Source organism: Alnus glutinosa, chromosome 6 (assembly GCF_958979055.1).
Source record: "Alnus glutinosa chromosome 6, dhAlnGlut1.1, whole genome shotgun sequence".
Lineage (NCBI taxonomy): Eukaryota > Viridiplantae > Streptophyta > Magnoliopsida > Fagales > Betulaceae > Alnus > Alnus glutinosa.
In genome coordinates, this window is record NC_084891.1 from 23,672,974 (window position 1) to 23,696,160 (window position 23,187).

The window sequence follows — 23,187 nt, forward strand, 5'->3', positions numbered from 1 at the left end:
CATCCCTTGCCCGCCAGTTTTTTTTTTTTTTTTTTTTTAAAAAAATAAATTATTTATTAATAAATTTATATTTTTTATGAAGATGGACACGTGTCGCCATCTTATTGGCGACATGTGGCACTGACGTGTAGGGCTAACAGATTCTGTCAAATGGTGGACGGAAAATCGACCCAGGGAGTAAAATGTAATTATTGCATATCACAATGACCTCCCATGCACTTTTTAAACCATAGAGAGTGAAAAATAATTATTGAATACCACAGGGACCAATGGTGCAATTATCCATAATAATAATAATAATAAAAAGACCAAGTTGCCCATATTATTTTGGTTATTGTTGGTTCGATTGTTGATTTATACCCATCTTTTGGCCTTTGTGGTATTGTTTAAAACCCAGGCTAATTTCAGCCCATAGTTGGCCAACTTTTTTTGACATTTGTGGTATTGTTTAAAACTCATGCCTTGTTTAGCTCATAGTTAGCCTATTGATATTTAAGGCGCATTTCCACCATCGCTGACTTCCTTCACTCATCGCCATCGATTGTTGTCATATTCAAACGAAGAAGAATGATTTATTGCAAGTTCAAACTTCCAGAATCCTTGTACCTTGAGTTTGAGGGGGAGGTGTTAGATAATGTATTTCCTATATTAAAAGAAAATATATTATATTGATATCATATGTTACTTTCATTTTATAAAGTTGATTGTAATTAAGTTTGATGGTAATCAAATCAATCAGATTTGATTGTCATTCTTTCTTATCTCAATTCTCTTATAAACATGAGTATTCTATATAGTAAAACTATCAAACAATAAGAGCGTAATGTAGCCCTTTGGGCTTTACCCTATGGACATAAGTCATAAATCGAATCACATAAAATTTTTTATATTTTTATTTTATTATTTCTGCTATTTGTCTTTATTTTTCCATTTGATTATTTTTTCTATCATTCAGGAGAGGAGAGAGCGAAGAGAAAAGAAGTTGTTCACCGACTATTATCTATTCTCTTACTTACATATACTAAATAACATTTCTCTTAGTTAATAAGCGTAATGCCCTTTGATAAATTGTTATATGGCTGCTATATAACTTGATGGTTTGCCAGTAAAATTCAACCTTGAAATTAATGCTTATAATATATATATAATTAATTAATTTTCACTTTAGTAATATAATCTACTAAATAACAATAATCAATTATTTAAAAATAAAAATTACTCACTAAGTAAAGCTTCGAATAAGCAATTCCGTTTCATTTTCCGTCGCCCTCCCTCCGCTCCACCCATGGAACCCCACGACCACGAACACGAAGAGAGCCCCAAATCCCCCCAAACCCCATCCCCACCGTCCAGCACCGGCACCAGCACCAGCACCGGAGCCTGCTGCAAATGTGGCGGTCCCACTAGCTTCGCACCCCCGCCCCAGTGGTCCGAAATCAGCCCGCCCCCAGTCTACCGACCCATCCGCGCCCCAGCCATCAATTTGCCCGCCAACACCCACTCTCAGCAAGCCATAATTCTTGCCCCGGTCCCTCACTCCCAGAAGGTCTCAATCATCTCCCCTCCCTACCAATTCCAAACCCCAACCAAAATAATCCAATCCCCCGATGACATCCGTCACTTGCACGATTCCGACTCCGGCAAAAACTTTATCGGCTTCATCGTCGCCCTCTCCGAGTCCATTCGCGGCCGCAAGATCTCCGACCCCTGCCACATGTCCCGGACGATCAAATCCATCGTCTCCATCCTCGAAACCCTATTCCACTGGATCGACGAAATACCTCCGCTCCAGCAACCCTCTCGCTACGGCAACCTCTCTTACCGTACCTGGCACGACCGTCTCACCGAGACCAGCGAGTCCTTGATGCTCGAGTTCCTCCCAGCCGATCTCCAATCTGCCACAGCCGAGATCGTCCCGTACTTCTCCGACAGCTTCGGGAACCCGAGCCGCATCGACTACGGTACCGGCCACGAGACTAACTTCGCCGCGTGGCTGTACTGCTTGACTAGGTTGGGGCTCATCAAAGAGGAGGATTACCAAGCCGCTGTGGCTAGGGTTTTCGTGAAGTATCTAGAATTGATGAGGAAATTGCAATTGGTTTATTGCCTGGAGCCCGCAGGGTCGCACGGGGTTTGGGGCCTCGACGACTATCATTTCCTGCCTTTTATCTTCGGGTCGTCGCAGCTGATCGATCACAAGTATATGAAGCCCAAGTCGATTCATAATCAGGATATACTGGATAATTTTTCGAACGAGTATATGTACATTGCGTGCATTTTGTTTGTGAAGAAGGTGAAGAAAGGTTTGTTCGCTGAGCACTCGCCGTTGTTGGATGATATAAGCGGAGTGCCTAATTGGAACAAGGTGAATAGTGGGTTGCTGAAGATGTATAAGGTGGAGGTCTTGGAGAAGGTCCCTATCATGCAGCATTTTCTGTTTGGTTGGCTTATCAAATGGTATGGGCTTTGCTCCTTTCTATGAAATATCAGGATAGTGTTTATATGGATAGGTAATTGTGGGCTTTAGCTTCTTTGCTTGGTTGACATATTATAAGCTTGATTTTAGTTATTTGAATTCACTTGTTGTCCTGTCCTGGTTGCGGTCTCTTGTGCTGGACTTTAGTTTGTTTTCAATATCATCATGATTTTGTGGGCATAAATTGATAGAGACGTTAATATCAACATATTTGTTTAATTGAGTTCTGTAGATGGTTGTGATCTAACGCATCTAGGTATTGGAAGGAGCAAAAGAAATTATAACAAAGTAACCGGTGGGCTTGAAGATTCGATATTGGGTATGGCAATTTTTGAACTTGAAAGATGGTTCTTATGGCTGACGACTGAATATATAGTTCATGTTTCTCCCTCTATTCGTTAGGTGGTTTATTCAATTAAGGAGGAGTTGGCTTAGTAGTGAATAGGGACGTGAGGCTGCTGCTTCAGAAACTGAATCCACGGCTTCAAAGTAAACTCGATAGACTGATTCACCTAGATCCAGAGCTCTAACAGGCCTTGGAGGACCGAACCCACGTATGTGGCAAAATACGGGGATGACTTACTCCCACCTTCTGCCAGCCCTCACCTAGATTGGTGCTAGCTCTTCCCCAGTGATGGGGGCAATTCACCTCTGTATTCCTATTCTTTCTCCCACTTCAACGAATTGGGGTTCCCATTAGTTGCTTGATGTTGTCTCCTGTTTATCTTATTCTTGAACGGTGTGAGCTATATGGTAGCTAAACATTTTAGGGTCAGACAATAACATGCTTGGCTTGGAAAAGAAGTCTAAGCAAAAGCTTATGGACTTGTCTATACTTGTAGTGTTACATTTTCAAATCGCTAATTTCTGGAAGCTTATGTGCCGTTGGAGTGTTTGTGGGGCAAATGAATAATTAATGGCCTTTTTCTCTTTAAAACTTTTTTCTTTTTCTTTTTTTGTCTCATCAAAATGACATTAATAGCTGTGACATTTTATATCTTGTACTCAGGGCTTCAGCCCATGATCCTCCCAACATGGCTAAGGGTGTTCACCCTGTTGCCCTATCATTAAATCCAAATGTCTTGCATTTAAATTCTTGCATCGCTTCTATTCATAAAAAAAATTCTTGCGTCGCCTCTATCTTCCCCTAAAATATTTTGACAGTTTCTTCTCATTTATGAGGTCTTCTCCATTTCCTTGTGTTCCCTCCATGTTCTTCTTACTAGACTTGCTGAAGTGGCTCCTTTTTCAGATATGGTAGTGGGTTTCAATGACATCATTGAAAAGCAATTAGGGGCAAATTTTCGCTCCATTGTGGCTTCTATGACCCTTTTCTAATTATTATTAGAGTGAGTATTTGCCTTCTCAATATTACGACAAGAAGTGGTCTCACGGCAGTCTCTTTACTTGCTATGATGGCCAAGTCAAACATTTTATGAACAAGGTTGATCTAATGATCTTCTGTCAGTTTACTCGTTCTTCACATGGGTGCTTTTTGTTGGTGCATTTGAGGCATCTCTATTATTAATGGACATATATATATGCTAACTCACCCCAACTCCTTTCCAAGCTTTTCCACACGCGCGCACACACCGAAAAAAAATAAAAAATGCACGAGTTAAAGTTATTGCGGTGTGAGTATATATATGCTTCAGACCTTTTCAAGCCATGCTTGGTAGTAGAGGTAGAACCATCTTAATGGGTTTGGGGGGGGGGGGGGGGGGGGGGGGGGGGTCTTCAGCCACCCTAAATTTACAAAAAAAAAAAAAAAAAACCCAAAAGATATGTTTTTATGAGTATCCTCCTTGCAATTTTTTTTTAACCCCCCCCCCCCCCCCCCCCCCCACCCAAATTTTTTAAAATAGTTTTCTCCCCTCAAGTTCTAGTTCCTCCCCTGCTTAGTAACTTGCGTCCTGCTTAGATACATATCAGTGGGAGAATTTGGTGTTAGTCAGTTAATATAGTCTATCACATGTCACGTTCTTTTAGCTATTTGATGTATGCAAAACCACCTCGTATATGAAATTAAGAACTAGTTGATGTCAAAACATTCACAATTTAGAAATGTGGTAACTATATCTGCACGATACCCTAAAGGATTAGTGACAACTAGAGCTCTTTTTTATAATTTATATGTAGTTTGGATCAATTCGTCTGATGTGATCTTACACATGCTTGGACAACGCCCTCCCAATCTAAATCCTTAACGTGGTCAACGCAAATTCCCTTACTCAAATCTGCGGCGTTCATCAGAAAAACCCGTATTCATGACTCATGGATTTATTTGGTTGGCTCTGATGGCGATGGCAACATGAACCGGGGATGTGATGCCATATCTTCATGGTACCCAAAATGACTAGTCACAATTAAAACTCCTCGTAATTGATTATAAAGCCTAGATAGACTTAGTACATGCATGGCGTTAACTCAGTACAAGCTTGTGCAATTCTCTCACAACCAAGATGACACTATTTAGGGCATTTAACCAAGATCAACATAGTACATGTTTGACATGAATTCTAAATGCACTCTGGGGTACAATCTCTCCCATTTAAATTCTGACGTCCTTGGCATAGGGAACTCGTGCTGTGGTACAGTGCCACTGAGCCACATTGTGTTACTGTGTTAGCTCTAGTATCATTTGGCACTGTCTATAGATGTGTTAGCCATATATATACTATACCCAAAAAGATTAGTCATAATTAGGGTTTTTTTAATCACTTATATAGCTTAGATTGACCTAGTACACATTAGATGTGGGATTTAGGCACTCAGCACACCCCCACACCTACACAATGCCCTCATATATACAATCTGGGCTACCACAAAAATTACTGTGGAAAAACTCAGTACTTTTTTTATATTAATTGGTTTTCTCATGCAGAAGGCCATCAAACGTTTGTCGACTTTCTATCCAACTATTTATTACACCTATCTAAAGTTTTATAGATATAAGAAACCTATCCTGCACTGAATGATGTCAGCTTGTATTATTGAGATCAGCATCTGGTTTAATATTCAAATTTGCCGAGAAGGCAAGAATTTCAGACCTTATTAAGTGGCATTTTATATTTTTGTTGGTTACTTTCCTGCGTTGACAATTAATAAAGTAATGTGGCCCTCATTAGAAGGGAGCTTTACCATATGCTTCACAGCATAGTCAGCTTTCATTTCCAAGGCACCTTAGAACAAGTTAATGGAAGGCTTTTTGTGAGCACCCGGGAAACATAAAGCTCTATTTCCATCTCCTTCACGTAAGTGCTTGTTAAGCTAATATGAAGGCTGATAGACATGCTAAAGATGTCATCTTTGCCAGATGCAAGGCAACCTGTTCTTGGTTGTGTCAAACAAAATTGTTCCTTTGTAAAATTTTGCTCTTTTCTGCATTGTGTATCGATATTTTTTGGTCAATGTGCTATATCCTGATTCCAAAACATGTGTATTTGAGTCTCGTTCAAAAGTAGTGGAATATCTGGTTTAGTGGAAATTCATTTAAGTCATTGGCACTGAGCTCATGTTCTGAGCCAATCTCAGTCAGTTTATGTTTGCATTACATTTTTCTTTTTCAACAGTTGAGTGTGAATATTATATGTTTTGGGAGAAAGGGACTAACTTGTGGGGTTTGTCTTTCTGGAAAGCGAAGATAGTGAGGACTTGTTGTTTATGCATGGTTAGTACAAGTACCGTAGGAATTTCTCTACACATTAAAAGTTACGCCATGTTTCATTTATTGTTAATGATTAAATTCTAGTGTTCAAGGCTCGTGGCCTGTTCTGCTTAGCAGAACTTTCTAGGTGTCATCAAAATGTAAGCCAATGTGTTTATTGTATTGTAAGCCAGATGCTGCTAGGTGGATCAAATGGCATCTTCTTCGGCTATAGATAATGAGTGGAGGATGAGGTGAGAGGCTCAATTCCATACTGGTTCATGAGTTGCATAATTATCTAGAAAAAGACAAGGGGGGGAAAAAGAAAAAGAAAAAATGTAATTACTAGTCTTGGGTTTGTCACCATCAGTTAACACTTCTAGACGAGCTGGCCAAGAATGGATCTTCAGAGTGGATGCTCTTGACTGAGCTCAACTTTCAATGACGATCAGGATATTGCCGCCAGCAGCTTTATCATATAACTTGAAGTTAACTCACAAATCCTCACAAGACATAGCTAAAGGCGGCCTTCTGTGCCATGTGAGATAAGGTTATGATGATTTGAGAAGGTTCCATGATAAGGCATAGGGCTAAATGAGTTTTGGAGCTGCTCCAGATATGGAATTACCTCATCCCTGGATGCTGGTTGTGGAGCTGCTCCAGATATGGAATTACCTCATCCTTGGATGCTGGTTGGATGATTTGCTACATTACATTTAACAACTTAGAGCATCCCTAGTGAGCTCTCCAAATTTTCTCTAAATTTTAGCTAAACAGTTTACTTTTGTTTTTTTATCTATCACTTTTAAAAAGCTTCCTACATCAAACTGTCTAAATATTTCTCTATTTTAACTAAATGCAGAGCTTACTAGGGATGCTATTATACTTGAGCTCTCTATAACGAATGTTCACTAGTAGAAAACTCCTGTAAGAGTACATATGATGGCTGACCTGTTAAAGTAATATTTTGACCTTTAGTTCTCTTTGTGCATAGTTGCTGGTGTTATTGATATGTTCATTGTTTTTAACTATTGTAAGTTTCTTGGCTTTTTGTTGTCAACAAAAAAAAATTGTTCTTTGATGGGAAATGCCTGGATTATGACATGGAAATACTTGATTCATGCTTTGCATTTGAATTATGATGAAGTGTTAATTTTAGCTTTAGATTCATGCTACTCAAGTTCGTTTCTGATTGGTAATTGAAGCTTATTTTATTTTCAAAGTGAAGGTTACTGCAATTGTTGTTTCTTTTAAATGATTAATATCTTACTAGTTTTTTTTTTTTTCCATTTCTCTCAGGGAGTAGTGTGTTTTATCAGCTTACTGGGACATTTGCTGTGGAACCAAGGAATTTATTTCTCACCAGGTTTCATCCAATTTTTAGCATAGAAAGTTGGCAAATTGGAAATACACTTTTGGTAGCATGTATCAATTGACGAAATATACTTCTTGTTGCTATATTTCACAGTTAATGGAAGTTTGGCGAGATTTCATTTTGTAGTTAATGTGATAGATATCCTTCTCTCTGTAGATTTTACTTTCCAAAAAAAAAAGTCCTTTCTGTAGATTTCTGTAAGGTAACCTATGGGAGCCTATTAAGAGGCCTACGAAGTATTAGTTAATATTCAGTTTGCATTAATGTTGAGGTTTTTAGTTTTTTTTTTTTTAATATTCATTAGTTTATTATTCCAGTGGTTGTCTTGCTTATGCACCTAATTGTTGGGAAGGAATATATTGCTTATCATTTTTAAATGCTCAAAGAACCCTTTTTATATATATAATTGGTGGAAAGGCAATCAGCCGTGTTCAACTACTTATGGATGGATAGATGTAGAATTTACCTCAAGTTCTGGATTTATTTTTTCTAGGTAGTTTTTTAGGTCAGTTGCAATCACTGTGACGGGTTGCTAAAAACCCGTAGGATATGCACAGCTACCAAATTCATATTTTCTTTTTGTCAATAAATGAATGACATGGATATGGGGATCACCTTGCATTAGACAATGAAAGTTTATGGGGTTATCTTTTAAGAATGTGTATCACTCAAAAAGCATTGAAGTTACCCTGTTCAATAACTATTGCTGCATTTTTGTAGATTGCACCTTTTCTTTTTCTTTTCTTTTCTTTTTTTGCATCAGGATCCTGTAACTGGAGAGGAGCCGATCCTTGTGTATAAAGGGCAGAATTGTAATTTCACATGGACAATTCTGCCCTTGTATATAAAGGACCTGATCCTCTCCTGTTAAAAGCAACCGGAGATGCTGGTCTTTTTTGGGACTATAAATATTCATCGTGATTGATTAAATAATGTCGTCCACTTGGTTGTTACAAGTACCCTGGTCAATCGGTGACTGTGGTTGCACCCTTTTTTTCTTCCCTCATGCATGTTTTACTGACAAAAATTGACAATTGTCATATTTATTACTAAAATGCGGGGTTGATACTAGAAATTTTTTAGTATTATCATCTTTAGTTCAGTTGGTAGCAGTGTGGGCCTTTCAGCTTGGGCTTATTCATGCGAATTTACGTTGACTTTTAGCCTATCAATAGTAAGGGTGCCAATTACTGTTTACGTGTCAGATTCGGTTTGTTGAAACATAGGTATAAGACTATATAAATTAATTGTAATTCGACTCATTTAGTTAAACGGATCAGACGTTTTAAATCTAATATATTAATTTTTTATTGAGTTTACGTCGAATTCGTGGATTGTGTCAATAATGGTCGGTCCTAATCTATAGGTTCTCTTATGCGTGCCAAATTTGGTTAACCGGCTGCTATTAAACCAAGTACTGTTCTTAAAAGAAAACGTTTTTTTTGGCTATTTATTTTTCAAAATATTTACGAAGTATTTTAACCGTCTACTTTAACTATTTTATTTAAATATTATTTTTCAAAAAATTCTTTATTCTTTCATTAAGAATTTGCCCAGTCGCACCAGCCATCTGCAACCAGCGTCCAACACAGACCCATCTGTATAAGATGAGCACTATTCACGCTTGGCAAAATTTTCAACAAATTTGTTGAAGCTGATGGAAAGGGTTCTTGCGCCCTTTTAGTATTTTGCCTGCCTTAGCTATTTTGGTGAGGTTGCTTATCAAATATTATCTGATGACTCTCCAATTCCATTGCTGTTATTCTTTACGCTTTTAGTCCCAAATGATTGACGCTCAAGAAATATTGGGTAGAAAGAAGAGGTGAAGGAGGATATAACATGTTTACAAATGGAAAGATGTATGTATACATAATCTAAACAACTGTTTAGATGACCTGAATGTGCCTTCTTTTAGAATATCCATTGGCCCCAAATTTACGTATTAGATCAAATATGGGCTTAGATTCGGATAACATTTTGTTACTTCTATTCATTACATTATGCTAACAAATAAACAATGGTGAAGAATGTTTGAACCCCAAAATCCCCCAAAAAAATAAAAATAATAAATAAATAAAAAGAAAATTAATGATGAATATTTATTTAAAAGAGAGATCCAAATGGGAGGAAATTGTGACAGTGAAACTCACAATGACTTCCTAGACCCACATGCATGGATGCGAGTCTCCATGAGGGAAAAGGAGGGTGAAAGTTTGACTGGATTGCCAACGCAAACACACATTGCGCAATCTTAACGCAGTAACGCTGCCACAGAGGCACATGAGCGATGTCTATTATTAATAGCAAAAACAAAAGAACAAAAATAAAAAACAAATCATGCCTCGCATCCCCTCATAGGAATCAAGCATGATTCAACTACTCGTTATTTATCCATAAAGTTGTATTATACCCTACACGAGGTCATATACTTTGGATTTTTTTTTTTTTCAAAAAAAAAAAAAAAACTAATTCGTTAAAAAATATCATGTTTTCTGTTGGGAGTTGGGCCGTTCGATATAAGCCCAATTGCGATTGAAGGAATCAGTTTAGTCCAACCTGTCAGTGATCGAGGCCCATCAACAACATTCGTCCGCTATAAGCCCGAACATCGATCAGGACCACCGATCATCTTCATTGTCAAAGCTCGCAACCAATCGTGGGTTGGACCCAAGCGTCTGCCACGATCGCTACCAAGAGCCCTCACTAACTCAACTTACGAGATTCTGTCAATAATTGATTAGACCTGCATTAAAAATGGTATCTTTAGATTATATCACTTTTATTCAGCGATTTCAAAGTACAGTTGCAACACATGTGGTGGTCTATAGTACTCAAATATGACCAATGTCGCATCAATTCCTCAATTCAAGAAAGAAATAAGGACTCCACAACTTGATAACATGTGTTGTTTTGGCCATAGAACCCCACCTTTCTAGTGTAAAGGCCTAAGGGGGTAGGGGGATTAGCCATCATGTCTACGATCGATGTAAAACTCCTATATAAACCATACTTAGCCAAGGTACGAGGGATTTTTTAGGCAATTTTCTTTAATTCTTGGCATCTATTACATTGGAACCGCGTTTGACTTATTAGGTATCAGAGTTGTCTCTCACTGGCACATCTCGACAAGTTCTGTCTTGTTTCTTTCTTTTTTTGCATGAACTAGCCCGCATGTGATCTAGTTTGGAGCAGCCAGCCCCCTACAAAAACTGTCATAACATCTTCTAACAACACAATAACAGTCTCATTATAATATTAATATAATTAAAACTTAAGTAAAGAGAAATGTAACTTTTTAAACCATATTTCGTCAAATTGGATCCTAAAGTGAGTAAAATATTTGTTAACCCTGAAAAATTACTGTTAGAATTTAGGAATTTTTTTTTAAAAAAATTAATTTTTAATATTGGATTTGATCTTTGTATTGTAATAAAATAAGAGATTGATTACCTTTGGCACTATAAGAAAGATATACCCTTCTTTCAAATCATATCACAAAGACGAACGTTTAGAAAGGTTATTCAAATTACCAATCGCTCTTTTTAGTGGGGAGGAATAGTGCAAAAAGGGAGTAAGACTAAGCCGAGCCACTAGGAGAGTAAGCCCTCCCCACGTGTCAAGTTAAATAAATGAATGCAGCCTCAACCAGATAGATTAACCCATGCCCTTTATACCTGAGGTACCCAAGTATGGTATAGGGACTCTTGTATTCTCTTCATCTATCAAAATTTTGATATAAATAGAGACTTTAATATTATAAATATAAAGAGATGAATAAAAGCAAAATGTAATTCATAAGACAATTCCAATGGTTGGCAACAACTCCAAAATTTTGTTGTTCCTTTTTCTCTTGCTTTCACTATATTCTCTCATTTTTTGTATTTTATTACATTTTTCTAAAATTACAAACTCAGTGGTCATTAACATGGACAATTTACCATTAGCACAGGAGTATCTATGGTCTAAATTTATTTTATTTTATTTTTTTTAAAAAAAAAATAGTGGAGCGAAATTTCAACAGTTGAAATCTCATCAGCCCATATACTTTAAGAGGGTCTGTACAACTTTTTTTATACAATTTTCATACAATCAATATGTATGAAATTCATGCATGTGAATTTCATCATACATGGTTACACCAATATCTCTTAATTGTGTAAAAATTATGAAAGAATCATTTTTCCTATTTTAAACAAGTTGACCATGCTGTGTGACCAAGGTACTGTGTTTATTCAAAACACACTACTTTGAACATGTTGAAAGTGGGTCAGATAAAGGAAAGCAATGGAACCTGAACATTGAAGCTCTGACTATGGTCAACCGTCACTAGTCTCAACACTGTTGAAAAGAGAAGCCCAGCGGCCATCTCAGATGCCCATTTTTACAGTCAGTCAATGGAGACCTGATCACCTCCTCTAAACCACTTACCCGTGTCGGTGGGTCACTCTCTCTCTCTCTCTCTCTCTAAGGCACACAAACAGACATTTGATATTTACTGCCTCAGCAGTCACCCCCACAAAACCTCTCTTTCACATATGATACCGACGCTATTAAAAGGGTATCGTTAACACCAATTTTGACAGTCTTGAGTGTCACATTAAAACTCCCCATTATTGTCATTCTCTGTTCATCTCTCTCTCTCTCTCTCTCTCTCTCTCTCTCTGTGTGAACACACCTTTTTTCTTTTAATATATATATAATATATTTTTAATCTCATACGTATTCGGTTGCTTTTACTCTTTGTTTTTACTCCTGTTTTTTCTCTTGGTGGTGGTGGTTGCGTTGAAGCTGTGGCCTGTGGGTAGGTCGGATGATGGGTCTATTCGCTTTGTAGCTTTCGTTCCCCTCCGCCTTCGCTTCACTCTCTCTCCTCTCTTTTCCCCTGCGTTTCAGGCGGATAAACCGGTGAGTTTTTTCATGACCCAAATCCTTTAGGCACAGATTTTTTAGCTGAAAATCTCACCTCTCTTGGGTGTATGTGGATTTTTTACTTTTTATTTTCTCCGCCTCTTGTTACCGAGATAGCTGAGCAAAAGAACATGAATTTGAATCTGTGTTTGGCTTGCTTGATGTTGCCTGTCTTTCCGAAATCTCATAGTTCGGAACTTCCGAGTGTGGTCGTTACCAGCCTCCGTACACTGGGGGTTTCTGTTTCTTGGTTCCGAAATAATAGAAAATCTAGGATTAAGTGAATTTTCCCTTATTTTCCTGGTTTTCTCAGTAACCCAGCAGAGTTACTGAGAGGTGTTGACTCTGTCATTTACATGCAATGACTTGAATTATGTTCTGTCTTCCTGCTCGAGGTAGCTCTCTATTTATGATTTTTTATTTGCTCTGGTTATATTTTTTTTTTCCCAATTTGTTATGATTTTCTGGCCCACTAACTCACCTGGGTGTTGATGGATCTGTAAACTTGAACTATTTCTTGTCTATCCCAAGAATTTTATTTTTGCTTTTATTGAAAAGAAGTAAAATTTTCCCTTTGAACCATTTCTCTGGCTACTCTACTGGTCTTAATCTTTTAGATTTGCTTTTTTTTTTTTTTTTTTTTTTTAAAAAAAACTGTTCTTTTTTTTTGCTCTACTGGTATTAATCTTTTATATCTGTTCCTCTGGGTACTCTCATGGATTTTACCGCTCTGGTATTTGCCCAGTGAGCGAGACCATATCTTTACTCTTCTTTTTTATTTTTTGAGCGAGACTATATATTTACTTTCCTGTGCTTTCATTGATTCTCTTCTTCTGGAAAAAATAATAATAATAAAAAAAATTATTATTATCACAAGTTGTTAAAGGAATCTGGTTGCTGGTAATGATTGTGGATATGATATGTAAATATTTTACTTCTGGTCATAACTTGCATGCGAGAATCTTCGTTTTTCCATATAAAATGTCAGAAATAGGGCCTATTTTGCATTAGAGATTCCCATAAGGCAGACTCATAATGCCCTTTTTCCATGCGTAATGAAAGGGACTAATTGTGTTGTTTTTTTCCATTTGATGTCTCTCTCTTTTTTTTTGAAGGCAGAGAGTAGATGGAAGAGGGAAGTGATTATCGGCCTTGGGACGAATTAATACCCGACGCACTCGGGCTAATCTTCAGCAATCTTTCTCTCCAGGAGAAACTTACAGTGATTCCCAGGGTTTGCAAATCATGGGGCAAAGTAGTGATGGGACCTTATTGCTGGCAAGAGATAGATATTGAGGAATGGAGCAAGCGATGCCAGCCTGAGCACCTTGATCGGATGCTTCCAATGTTGATTACTAGAAGCCGTGGATCACTACGCAAGCTTTGTGTTTCCGGTCTCCACAGTGAAGAGATTTTTACCTTTATTGCCGAAAAGTAAGCAGAATTCCATAGTTTGCTTTAGAATCACTATAACTTGCAGTTCATTTTTCTCTTGAAATTTTTTATATAGAGCCATAGTTTGATGCTGAGGGCTTTAGGTATGGTTCCTTGGTACATTCAGGAAGGCATTAACTGGTTTCAGTATGCTTGTGCATTTTACAAATTCAAGTTGTGGATTTTCGAGTGCAACTTAAATTACCCAATTTGGAAAAATTTAAATGACTCCAGTATTAAATTATCACTTATCTCAAAAGCTTAAGCTAATAAGAAGAGGTAAATTTTAATCATTTAATCAACACTTCAACCCTTTAGCATGTGTGGGCTCAAATTGCCTTCTAATAGGTGAGGCTGAGCAGAATGTTTTGATTAAATGGGGGGTGAATTGACGGAGTTAGGGTTTGAACTCATGACCTCTGAGTCTGATACCATGTTAAATTACCATTTATCTCAAAAGCTTAAGCTTATAGGAATTGGTAAATTCACTTAATCAATACTTTAACACTCTTCTCTCACGTATGGGCTCAAACTCCCTTTTTAATAGGTGAAACATAACACGTGGAATATTTTAATTAAATGGGGTGAATTGACGGAGTCAGAGTTTTAACTCATGACCTCTAGCTCTTATACCATGTTAAATTACCATATATCCAAAAAGCTTAAATTGATAGGAATTGGTAAATTTTATTAATTAATCAACACTTTAACATCCGGGACTGCAATTATAGTGGTGTTTAGGACTTGTTTCTAATTGACATTATAATCGTTTTCTTGGTTTTGCAAGTGCTGGCTCCCTTCAGACATTACGGCTGCGTAGAAGTGAAATGAGTGATTCAATGGTGGAACAATTTGCTGGTAGGCTCTCTATGATCACATTCTTGGATGTGAGCTACTGTGGTAATATTGGTGCTCGAGCATTGGAGGCCATTGGAAAGAATTGCAAATTGCTTGTGGGGCTGTGCCGCAACTTGCACCCGGTAGACACGGCTGGCAAGCCCTTAGAGGATGATGAGGCGTACGCTATTGCCTCCACAATGCCGAAGCTCAAGCACCTTGAGATGGCTTACCATCTTATCAGCACCCCAAGTGTTGTGGAGATACTATCAAGCTGCCCTGAGCTCGAATTTTTGGATTTGAGAGGCTGTTGGGATGTTAAATTTGATGAGAGATTCCTCATGGAGAGGTTCCCAAAATTGAAGGTTTTGGGGCCAAATGTAATTGATTATTACGAGAAATATGACTGGGATGATTGCTCGGATTCCTCGGATGCTTTCGAGTATTTGGCCTGGGAATTTATGGCTGGTGAAATGGGGGATTTCGATGAAGACGATGATGATAGTTACTATGGGATGTGGGATGATGAGGGAAGGCTGGAGGAGCTTGAGCTGAGATTCTATGAAGGAATTGATGAAGATGCAGGACCGTATGATTGGCCTCCATCTCCTTAAGTTATGTTTTCTTTCTTGTGAAATTCTCTGCTTTTTTCTTTGAAAAAAAAATATATATATATATATATAATATATATCTAGAAACTTGCTTTATGCTTCTATTTTGGAACTTGGAGCTTGTATATGTTTCAATGGGAATGAAGAAGGTTGCTTTGTTTTTCTACTCCCATGAGTAGATAAGTTCTTCTTCACATGCAAATTTTAAACTATATTTTCACATTTTTCTTGAATAAGAATGCAATTTATATAAATCAAGCTTGCAGATTTGGCGAGTAGCAAAGAGAGAGCCCTCAAAAACCAGTTTAGTTCATAGCACATATTGGATGAATCCTTGAGATATATTTCTACTGAAAATAACATAATATTAGTTTGTTGCCGAAAGTTGCCCATATGGATTTTTGAAATAAGTGAGGTGGCCCCCATTGATATTTTAAGTGGATGTGTCTGGTCGGATCATGAGTGCCACCCACCCACACTTATACGAGCATCTTATTTCCTACTTTTCTATCATCCCCTTTGATTTTCTAAGACCTAGCTTGGCTTTTCTTGGGTAAATGGATAAGGCCCTTTGATGCTTTAGGAGGGGGAAGAAAGTGATGTTTTCTTAAAATATTTGGCTCTTTGCCCTCTGGAGCAGCAGTAAAATGGAATCTCTCTCTCTCTCTCTCTCTCTCTCTCTCTCTCTCTCTCTCTCTCTCTCTCTCTCTCTCTCATGTGAGGCAGATCAAGGTGTAAAAGTCTTTATGGGGATGAAATTTTCAAGGTTTCTGTAGAAGTTGCCATTACCTCAATAGCTTCAGTGCTCTGGAACCTCGTATAAGATCTGCTAATAAGCCTTTATGTGCTCTGATTTCTTCCATTGAATAATCACTCCTTTGAAAGGCCTCAACTTTGGCAACAAAGTCTTTTGAGTAACCCAATCTGCTTACTTTTCCAAGCAGTGCCCCAAAAAAGATAATGTTAACCCTTGGATTGGGATTCTTATTATTATTTTTTTGTTCAAAATTCTGAGTCATTCTGATTAAGCTTCCTTCCTAATCCTATTAATCTGGAAGTTTTTCTCAGATACAAGAAAATTATTTAAGTTTCAAAGCCAAAGATCGTAGTTTTCGAACGGGCAATCCAAAAAAATTTGGAGCATCTTCGGGTTTAGGTATTGTTCTTCCAATGATCGTAGTACAAAGTACTTCTTGGCAAGCTTTAACATGATTAGATTTATAAGTAAGCATCTCCTGTAACATGAGCAACACCAAATCCCTCTAGAGCGCAAACCTCCATTTCTCTTAGAGGGGGCAAAGATAAGAACATGGGATTGTAAGAGGGGTTTTCTTATTTGGCCCCTACCCGGATAGAAGGCTTTACAGGTGGGTCCTTGCTCAGGGAAAAGAATCCTTCTCAAATACTTCTGTCCAAAAAAAAATAAAGGGACGGAAATTAAAGGTGAGTCTCTGTTCAAACAAGAGAGCCATTTTCATATACTTACAAAGTGTAAGAGAAAAGACTCTATTAGAGGCATTCCTCTGCGAATAAAGATTTTTAACAATTTTTTGTTCAAATTGCTCGATGTGAAACAGTTTGTGAGATTTATCTATCCAATTAGATGGCCAAATAATTCAAAATTTATTTGAGCGGATGAATTTGGTATAAACTCTCACAATATTTGATAGCAAATGGCTGAAATTCGCAGTCCCTTTTTGCCTTGCATTTAACTGAAGAGCGGCGGTAGCAATAGCATCAGGTCCTTGGTTGTATTTGGAATTAATGACAGTCGACAGACAACTCTGATCAAGGATTCAAAAGAGAGAAACTACAACCTGTTACACCCAGAATCACCCTTGCCAAGTTGTACAGGAATCAGTGGGTCCTACACACATGCTTCACAGGTTATCTTTTTGGAAAATGGAGATTTACGAGTGAGCTGTCATCTTGGTTGCCATGCTAGCACCGTCCCTTTCAACATGATGGTGGATGGAAGTACATATATTGATGCCATGCTTCACGTCATCAAATACAATCAACAGAATGAGTGTGCATCCCTTACCCTCTTTCTTTTTTCCCCTTTCTTTTTTTTTTCTTTTTTTTTTTTTTTTTTTAAAAAAAAAAATATATATATATATATATATATATATATATATATATATATTTCCCAAGCAAAAGACTGTCCAAATTTTTTGAAGAGTGATTAATGCACAATAATATTTATTATGTACAATATTTATAAAACCATTTATGCTAAGTGCGACTCATGCATGTGGCAATAATCATTTTTCAAGTTTTTTTTATGAAATTTGGACTACAAGAACCTTAAGAATATTCCAATTTGGTAAAAAAAAATTTGTGATGAATAGTACGAATAATTCTACATGTACATTAAGTGCTCATTAAGTGTCCATCAAAAAATAAGATCGCTATTAAAATCACCATTTGATGTGTGATTAATCAAATAATGATTTTGATCAAATTGTAATTTTAAAAGTCACATCATTTTTTTATGGAAACTTAATGTACATAATAGAATTACTGGAATAGTACTCACCAACAATAGTGAACACTATTTACTTACTAAATCTATAAAAAAAAAAAAAAAAAAAACTATTAAAACTTTTTCTCTCTCTTTTTTTTTTCATTTTAATTTATCTCTCATGCATTACACACAACTTCCATTTTGAAAGAGATTATTTAAATGGAATAATAATAATGAATAGCTAAAATGGTGAGTCTGCTGGAAATGCTTTAAAAATGTGAATGACTAAAATAGAAAAATAAATAAAAATAAAAACTATTTTAAATAGTAAAATTTGATGAGGCTGAGCATTTCTAATAGTATCACCAAATTTTACAAACCAAAATAACTAAAAACTACTCTTCTCTCTTATGGCGAGACACTTTTTTAATGCACCCCCAGCAGCCTCATCATTTTAACTATTCACTATTACTATTCCATTTAAATAATATTTTTTATTATTATTATTTCTCTATTTAATCTTTTTTGAATGCTTGTATTTTTTTTAACGGTCATATTTGTTAATATGTGTCTTACTCTAATGGTCATATTTTTAAAAATATGTATTATATTATATTATTCTTTACTATATTTAAAATTGCAAATACTGAGAAAATTTGTTTTTTAAAATTACGTTTGAATGGTTTAGAGAAACCGAGACAAAATTGAAAAAAGTTTCATAAGACTTGAGTAGAAATTGAATTTAAAAAATCTACTCAAACATGTTTTTAAAAAATAATCAAAAATAAAATGCTACCCAAACATGCTCCTTCAATTCTACAAAACCTGTTGGAATATGTGAACAAGAAATTTGTATGGTATTGAATGTTTAAAGTGTGGAAATATTGTAGTTTAAGAAGAAAAAAAAAATTACACTTTTAGCCTAAAACATTGCAGAACGAAACAAAGCTATGCGTGAGTGAACAATACTCACTATTGTTAGTGAATGCCTATCACTTACTCACCAATTTTTTATTATTATAGTAGTGAGGCTGCTAGAAATAATTTTTGTGTATTTTCATCAAATTAACCTACCAAAATAATTAAAATATTATTTTAATAAAACTGGTAAAAATGCTCTTAAAAATATTCTATCATAAACTTTTGTAAGCATTAAGCTGAAGTTGAGACAAACTTGTGAAAGCTTATGACAAAGGACTGAAAGGAGATCTTGTGTAGTAGCTTTCGGCCTTTTCCTCGCCCAAAAAATACGACTTATCAGGAAAAGGAAAAGATGCTTTGTGTTTGTGGGGTACAATTATGTTCCTGAGCCCATAGAGTTAATAATTGGATATCTAGATTTTAACCCAAAAAAAAAAAATTGACAAACAAAAGCAAATTATAAGTATCCCTGAATTCGTACTAATCAAATTAAGTTCTGATATTCAACTTACAAAAGGAGAAAAAATAAATAAATAATTGTGACATGCATCCCTAGAAGGCTAAAACTTAGGAATATGTGAAACAAACAATTTTTTTTTATCATTCATTTTAAATGAATAACTCAAATTGTGACATTGAAAAAAAAGAAAAAAGAAAAAAAGAAGGAGATGGCTAAGATGATTGTTGGGGGGCTGAATTAAACCTCGATGTTACATCCTCTCCCCGTTTCCCCCTTTGAATTAAAAAATAAAATAAAACTCCATTTTATAAGATGTGACCTCTCCTTGTTATTTGCTTTTTTACTTCATTTCCGTCTTAATTATTGGGGGATCCTTACATTGGTAATAAAGTCTCTCCTGAACACAGTAATGCTTGGGAATTGAAATTTTTTCCAATTATAGAAAAATAGACTTCAGCTCCTTTTTATTGGTTCGTGATCAACTTTGAGTCAGCTATACTGGACAACTCTTTTGCTCAAGTAGTTGTTTAAAGCAATGACAATATTATTAAGAGGAATTACCTTCGATGAGGATGTTCGTTTTATTTGACGGCATTGAATTATAAGTTAACAACTCATAAAAAAAAGTAAAAATTACAACAAAAATACTATAAACCTAAAAACACTAAATTCATCCTCCTCTCAGTACCCTCATTTTCTAAGGAAACTCCCAACCACATTTCTACGGCCAATAGGCTGAAAAGAAAATCTTGAGCACGTTTCCCCAGCCAATAGGTCGGAATTCAACCGTTTTGGCCGAGGAAGGGCTAGATCCTGGCCTGTTGATTAGGATCAGGCCATTCTGGCCGGGGAAGGGTCAAATCCGGCCGGCCGAGGAACGACTAGATCTCAACCAGCCAGTTGGGATCCGACTGTTTTGGACGAAGAACAGGTCCATGTGACGTGGCTGGAGGATTGGTCGTCGGTGGAATCCGGCGAAGATTTGGCAGTGGCCGTCGGCGGAATCCAACGGCGGGTGGCTGAACAGGTAGTGGGTTTAAAACCGATTGAGCTCTTTAAAAATGAAAAATATTTGTGCTTTTCATGCATAGTGTATTTTTAGTCTTTTAATGATGTGTCAACTATTTAATGGATGCTGCGAAACATCACTTTTACAGCCCATCCTTATAGAAGAGGCTCTCTTATTAAGATAGTTTCCTGAATCAATAGCCCTTGCTTTCCAGCATTTGGTGAAGCCTTAACTGTTCAGTTAGCTACTTCTCTTACAATTTTGCTTCAAATTGATTGTTTCATACTTAAAAGGAGATTCACTCATTGTTATTATGGCTCTACAAAACCCTCTCATCATTCAAGATTGGATAATATATTCTCTAATCGCGAATATTAATGACTCTATCCCAGCATCTTTTGCTTGGAAAGCTTGAAATACAAACTTCTCCGACAATTATGCAACAAAATGAGCTGCAGTCATATTTTACTCTGAGTGCATTTTCATCTACCCTCCCTTTCCCTCCCCATCTATCCAAATTGTTAATAGGAAAGAGCCTCTCCCCTCTTGTAGTTTTGTTAAGACATTTTTTTTTTTTAATTTCTCTTTTGTATTTTAAGTGCCTTAAAAGAAATATAATAATAAAGATTGGAATTAAAGGGAAACCCCCATGTCCTCAAGTCCCACTGCTCTGGGTTTTTTTTTCCTTGTAAATTGTAATAAATGTTGGTTCATGAGGTCCTGTTTTTATCTATCAAAACCACACTTTCAAGTTTCAAGGCCTTTTTATTTGTTTAAATATTAATTAAATAATTTAAATTTATTTATTTTCATTAATTCAAAACTTTTAATACTACTCATCTAGAACTGTCATGCCTAATTTGCCATTATCAGCCTTCCCCAGTGACGCTATCAAGAACTTGATAACATATTATGTGATAAATATAAAATATTAAACCTGTAAAAAGGATCAGCATGCACCAGTATTATGTATACCCTTAAATGCAAGAATAAAAAATTTGAATAAAAATTAAATGCTTTCCATTTTACTAGAAATTGAGAGGACAGAGGCAAAACCACAGCCTCCCAAGCTTCAATGTGGTCTCCACAAAAATTTTATAAACACCTCTAAATTACGGTCTTTTTATAAAATAAACCCTCTAAAATTAAATTTTTACCCACCAAAAAACTGTTATTTCAAGTTTAACCCCGTCCCAAGGACAAAAAATTTCCTACAAATCGGTTTGTAGGAAATTTCATACAAACCATATTTAAGATTGACATGTATCCCTTAGCATTCGAGAAGTACATATATTAATAGTATGTGTTTCTCACATATTTTTTTAATTGCATTAAAAAAAAAAAAAAAAAAAAAAAAAAAAACAACAACAACAACATATGCTTCTCACATGCTTAAATGACACATATCACTATTATATGTGAGATGTAAAAAATTTCTAACAAATCAATTTATAAAAAAAATTTGTCCCGTCCCTACATCTAAAATTCTAGTTCTTGAAAGAGGACCCTATTTCCATTAAGGCATGTTAACTTTGTATGTTTGCTTAATGTCTCATATGATCACAAGATTAATTTCCATATTTCAATAGTTGATATTTAAAATTGTATTTGGCTTAGGTGATGTAAACAAAATTATATTTGGCATATGTGTTGTAGTCATAGTCTCTCTTTCTCATGATAAATTTGGATTTAAATCTAAACCATTGAAAAAACTATCACATATGTTGCAATTTTTATATATATATATAGCACTTAATCCAAATCTTCTAAAATTTATATTTGAAACTATGGATGTGACATAAAGTGAAAATAATTTTTAGATTTTTTTTTATGAATGTTTTTTGTTTAAAATTTGGGTTAAATACAAAATTGCTCCATGTAGTTTAAAAGCTTTATTTTTTACCTCATAAGTTTTCATTTTTATCATAGGTGATACTCGTGGTATGAGAAAAGATGAAAATGGTACCTCCGTCCATTTTTCTATTCAAAACTGACGAAAATTCATGTTAGCGTCACATGGCACCATTCAAAATGCGACATGTGGCTACATTTTTTTTAAAAAAAATAAAATAAATTTAAGGCTTTTTTTTAAAAAAAATAAATAAATTGTAGGGATGGCTTAGCCATCCCTTTTGGGCCACCTCCAAGGGCAAAACATGAAAGAAAAAAAAATAGTTTTTGCCTTGGGGGTGGCCGAACCACCCCTCATAGGCTACGGAGGTGGTTCAGTTACCCCCAAGGATAAAACGGGAAAGAAAAAAAATTGATTTTTGCCTTGGGGTGGCCGAACCACCCCCCATAGGCCACAGGAGTGGTTCGGCCACCCCCAAGGACAAAACGGGAAAGAAAAAAAAAATTGATTTTTGCCTTGGGGTGGCCGACCATCCCAATGTGGCCCAAAGCCACCCCTACAATTTTTTATTTTTATTTTTTAAAAAAATAGTGTGGCCACGTGTCACATTTTGAAAGGTGTCACGTGGCGCTGACGTGAATTTCTATCAGTTTTGGATGAAAAAAATAGATGAATGTACTATTTTCATATTTTCCATACCACAGATAGCACATATGATAAAAATTAAAACTCATGAGGCAAAAAATAAAGTTTGTAAACTACATGGGGCAAGTAGGTATTTAACCCTAAAAATTTTTTGTTAAAGATTTTACTTTTTTTTTTTTGGTAGAAATGAAAAAGGAAAGAGAGAATGTGTTAGTCTCTGTGAGATTGTTTTATAGTTTTGTTCATGTTAAAATGCTACATTAGATCACTCTCATTAGCATCCCTAAAGCCTATTCACTTTCCTAAATATGAGAAAAATTCTCAAAAAATTTCAAAATGCCACTTGTAGTAGATATCATATACCTTCCCTAAAAATAGGATATGACTTCATTTTTATATTCATTATTTTAATACAAAATATTTATCTTTTATCTCTCCTCTCTCTATCTTTCATCCGAGACCATGTTGAAATTTTATAAAAAAAAAGAAAAGAAAAAAAAAAGAGTGAGGATACATAGGAAACTTACATTTTGTTAAAAATAATAA

At 35.9% G+C, this 23,187-nt stretch overlaps 2 protein-coding genes across 3 annotated transcripts; both read left to right on the forward strand.

The window, feature by feature from the left end:
* Positions 1–1,254: 1,254 nt before the first annotated feature.
* Positions 1,255–7,767, forward strand: LOC133871229 (uncharacterized). The gene is made up of 2 exons (XM_062308628.1): positions 1,255–2,457; positions 7,422–7,767. Exons 1-2 carry the CDS (start codon positions 1,286–1,288, stop codon positions 7,426–7,428), a joined length of 1,179 nt encoding a protein of 392 aa, XP_062164612.1. The 5' UTR covers positions 1,255–1,285; the 3' UTR covers positions 7,429–7,767.
* Positions 7,768–12,144: 4,377 nt separating this feature from the next.
* Positions 12,145–15,453, forward strand: LOC133870845 (F-box protein FBW2). Of its 2 annotated transcripts, none has more exons than XM_062308087.1 (3): positions 12,145–12,402; positions 13,525–13,839; positions 14,627–15,453. In XM_062308087.1, exons 2-3 carry the CDS (start codon positions 13,532–13,534, stop codon positions 15,288–15,290), a joined length of 972 nt encoding a protein of 323 aa, XP_062164071.1. In that variant the 5' UTR covers positions 12,145–12,402; positions 13,525–13,531; the 3' UTR covers positions 15,291–15,453. The 2 variants fall into 2 exon arrangements, with proteins under 2 accessions (XP_062164071.1, XP_062164070.1); XM_062308086.1 differs by having other exon boundaries at positions 12,147–12,402; positions 13,521–13,839.
* Positions 15,454–23,187: the final 7,734 nt, after the last annotated feature.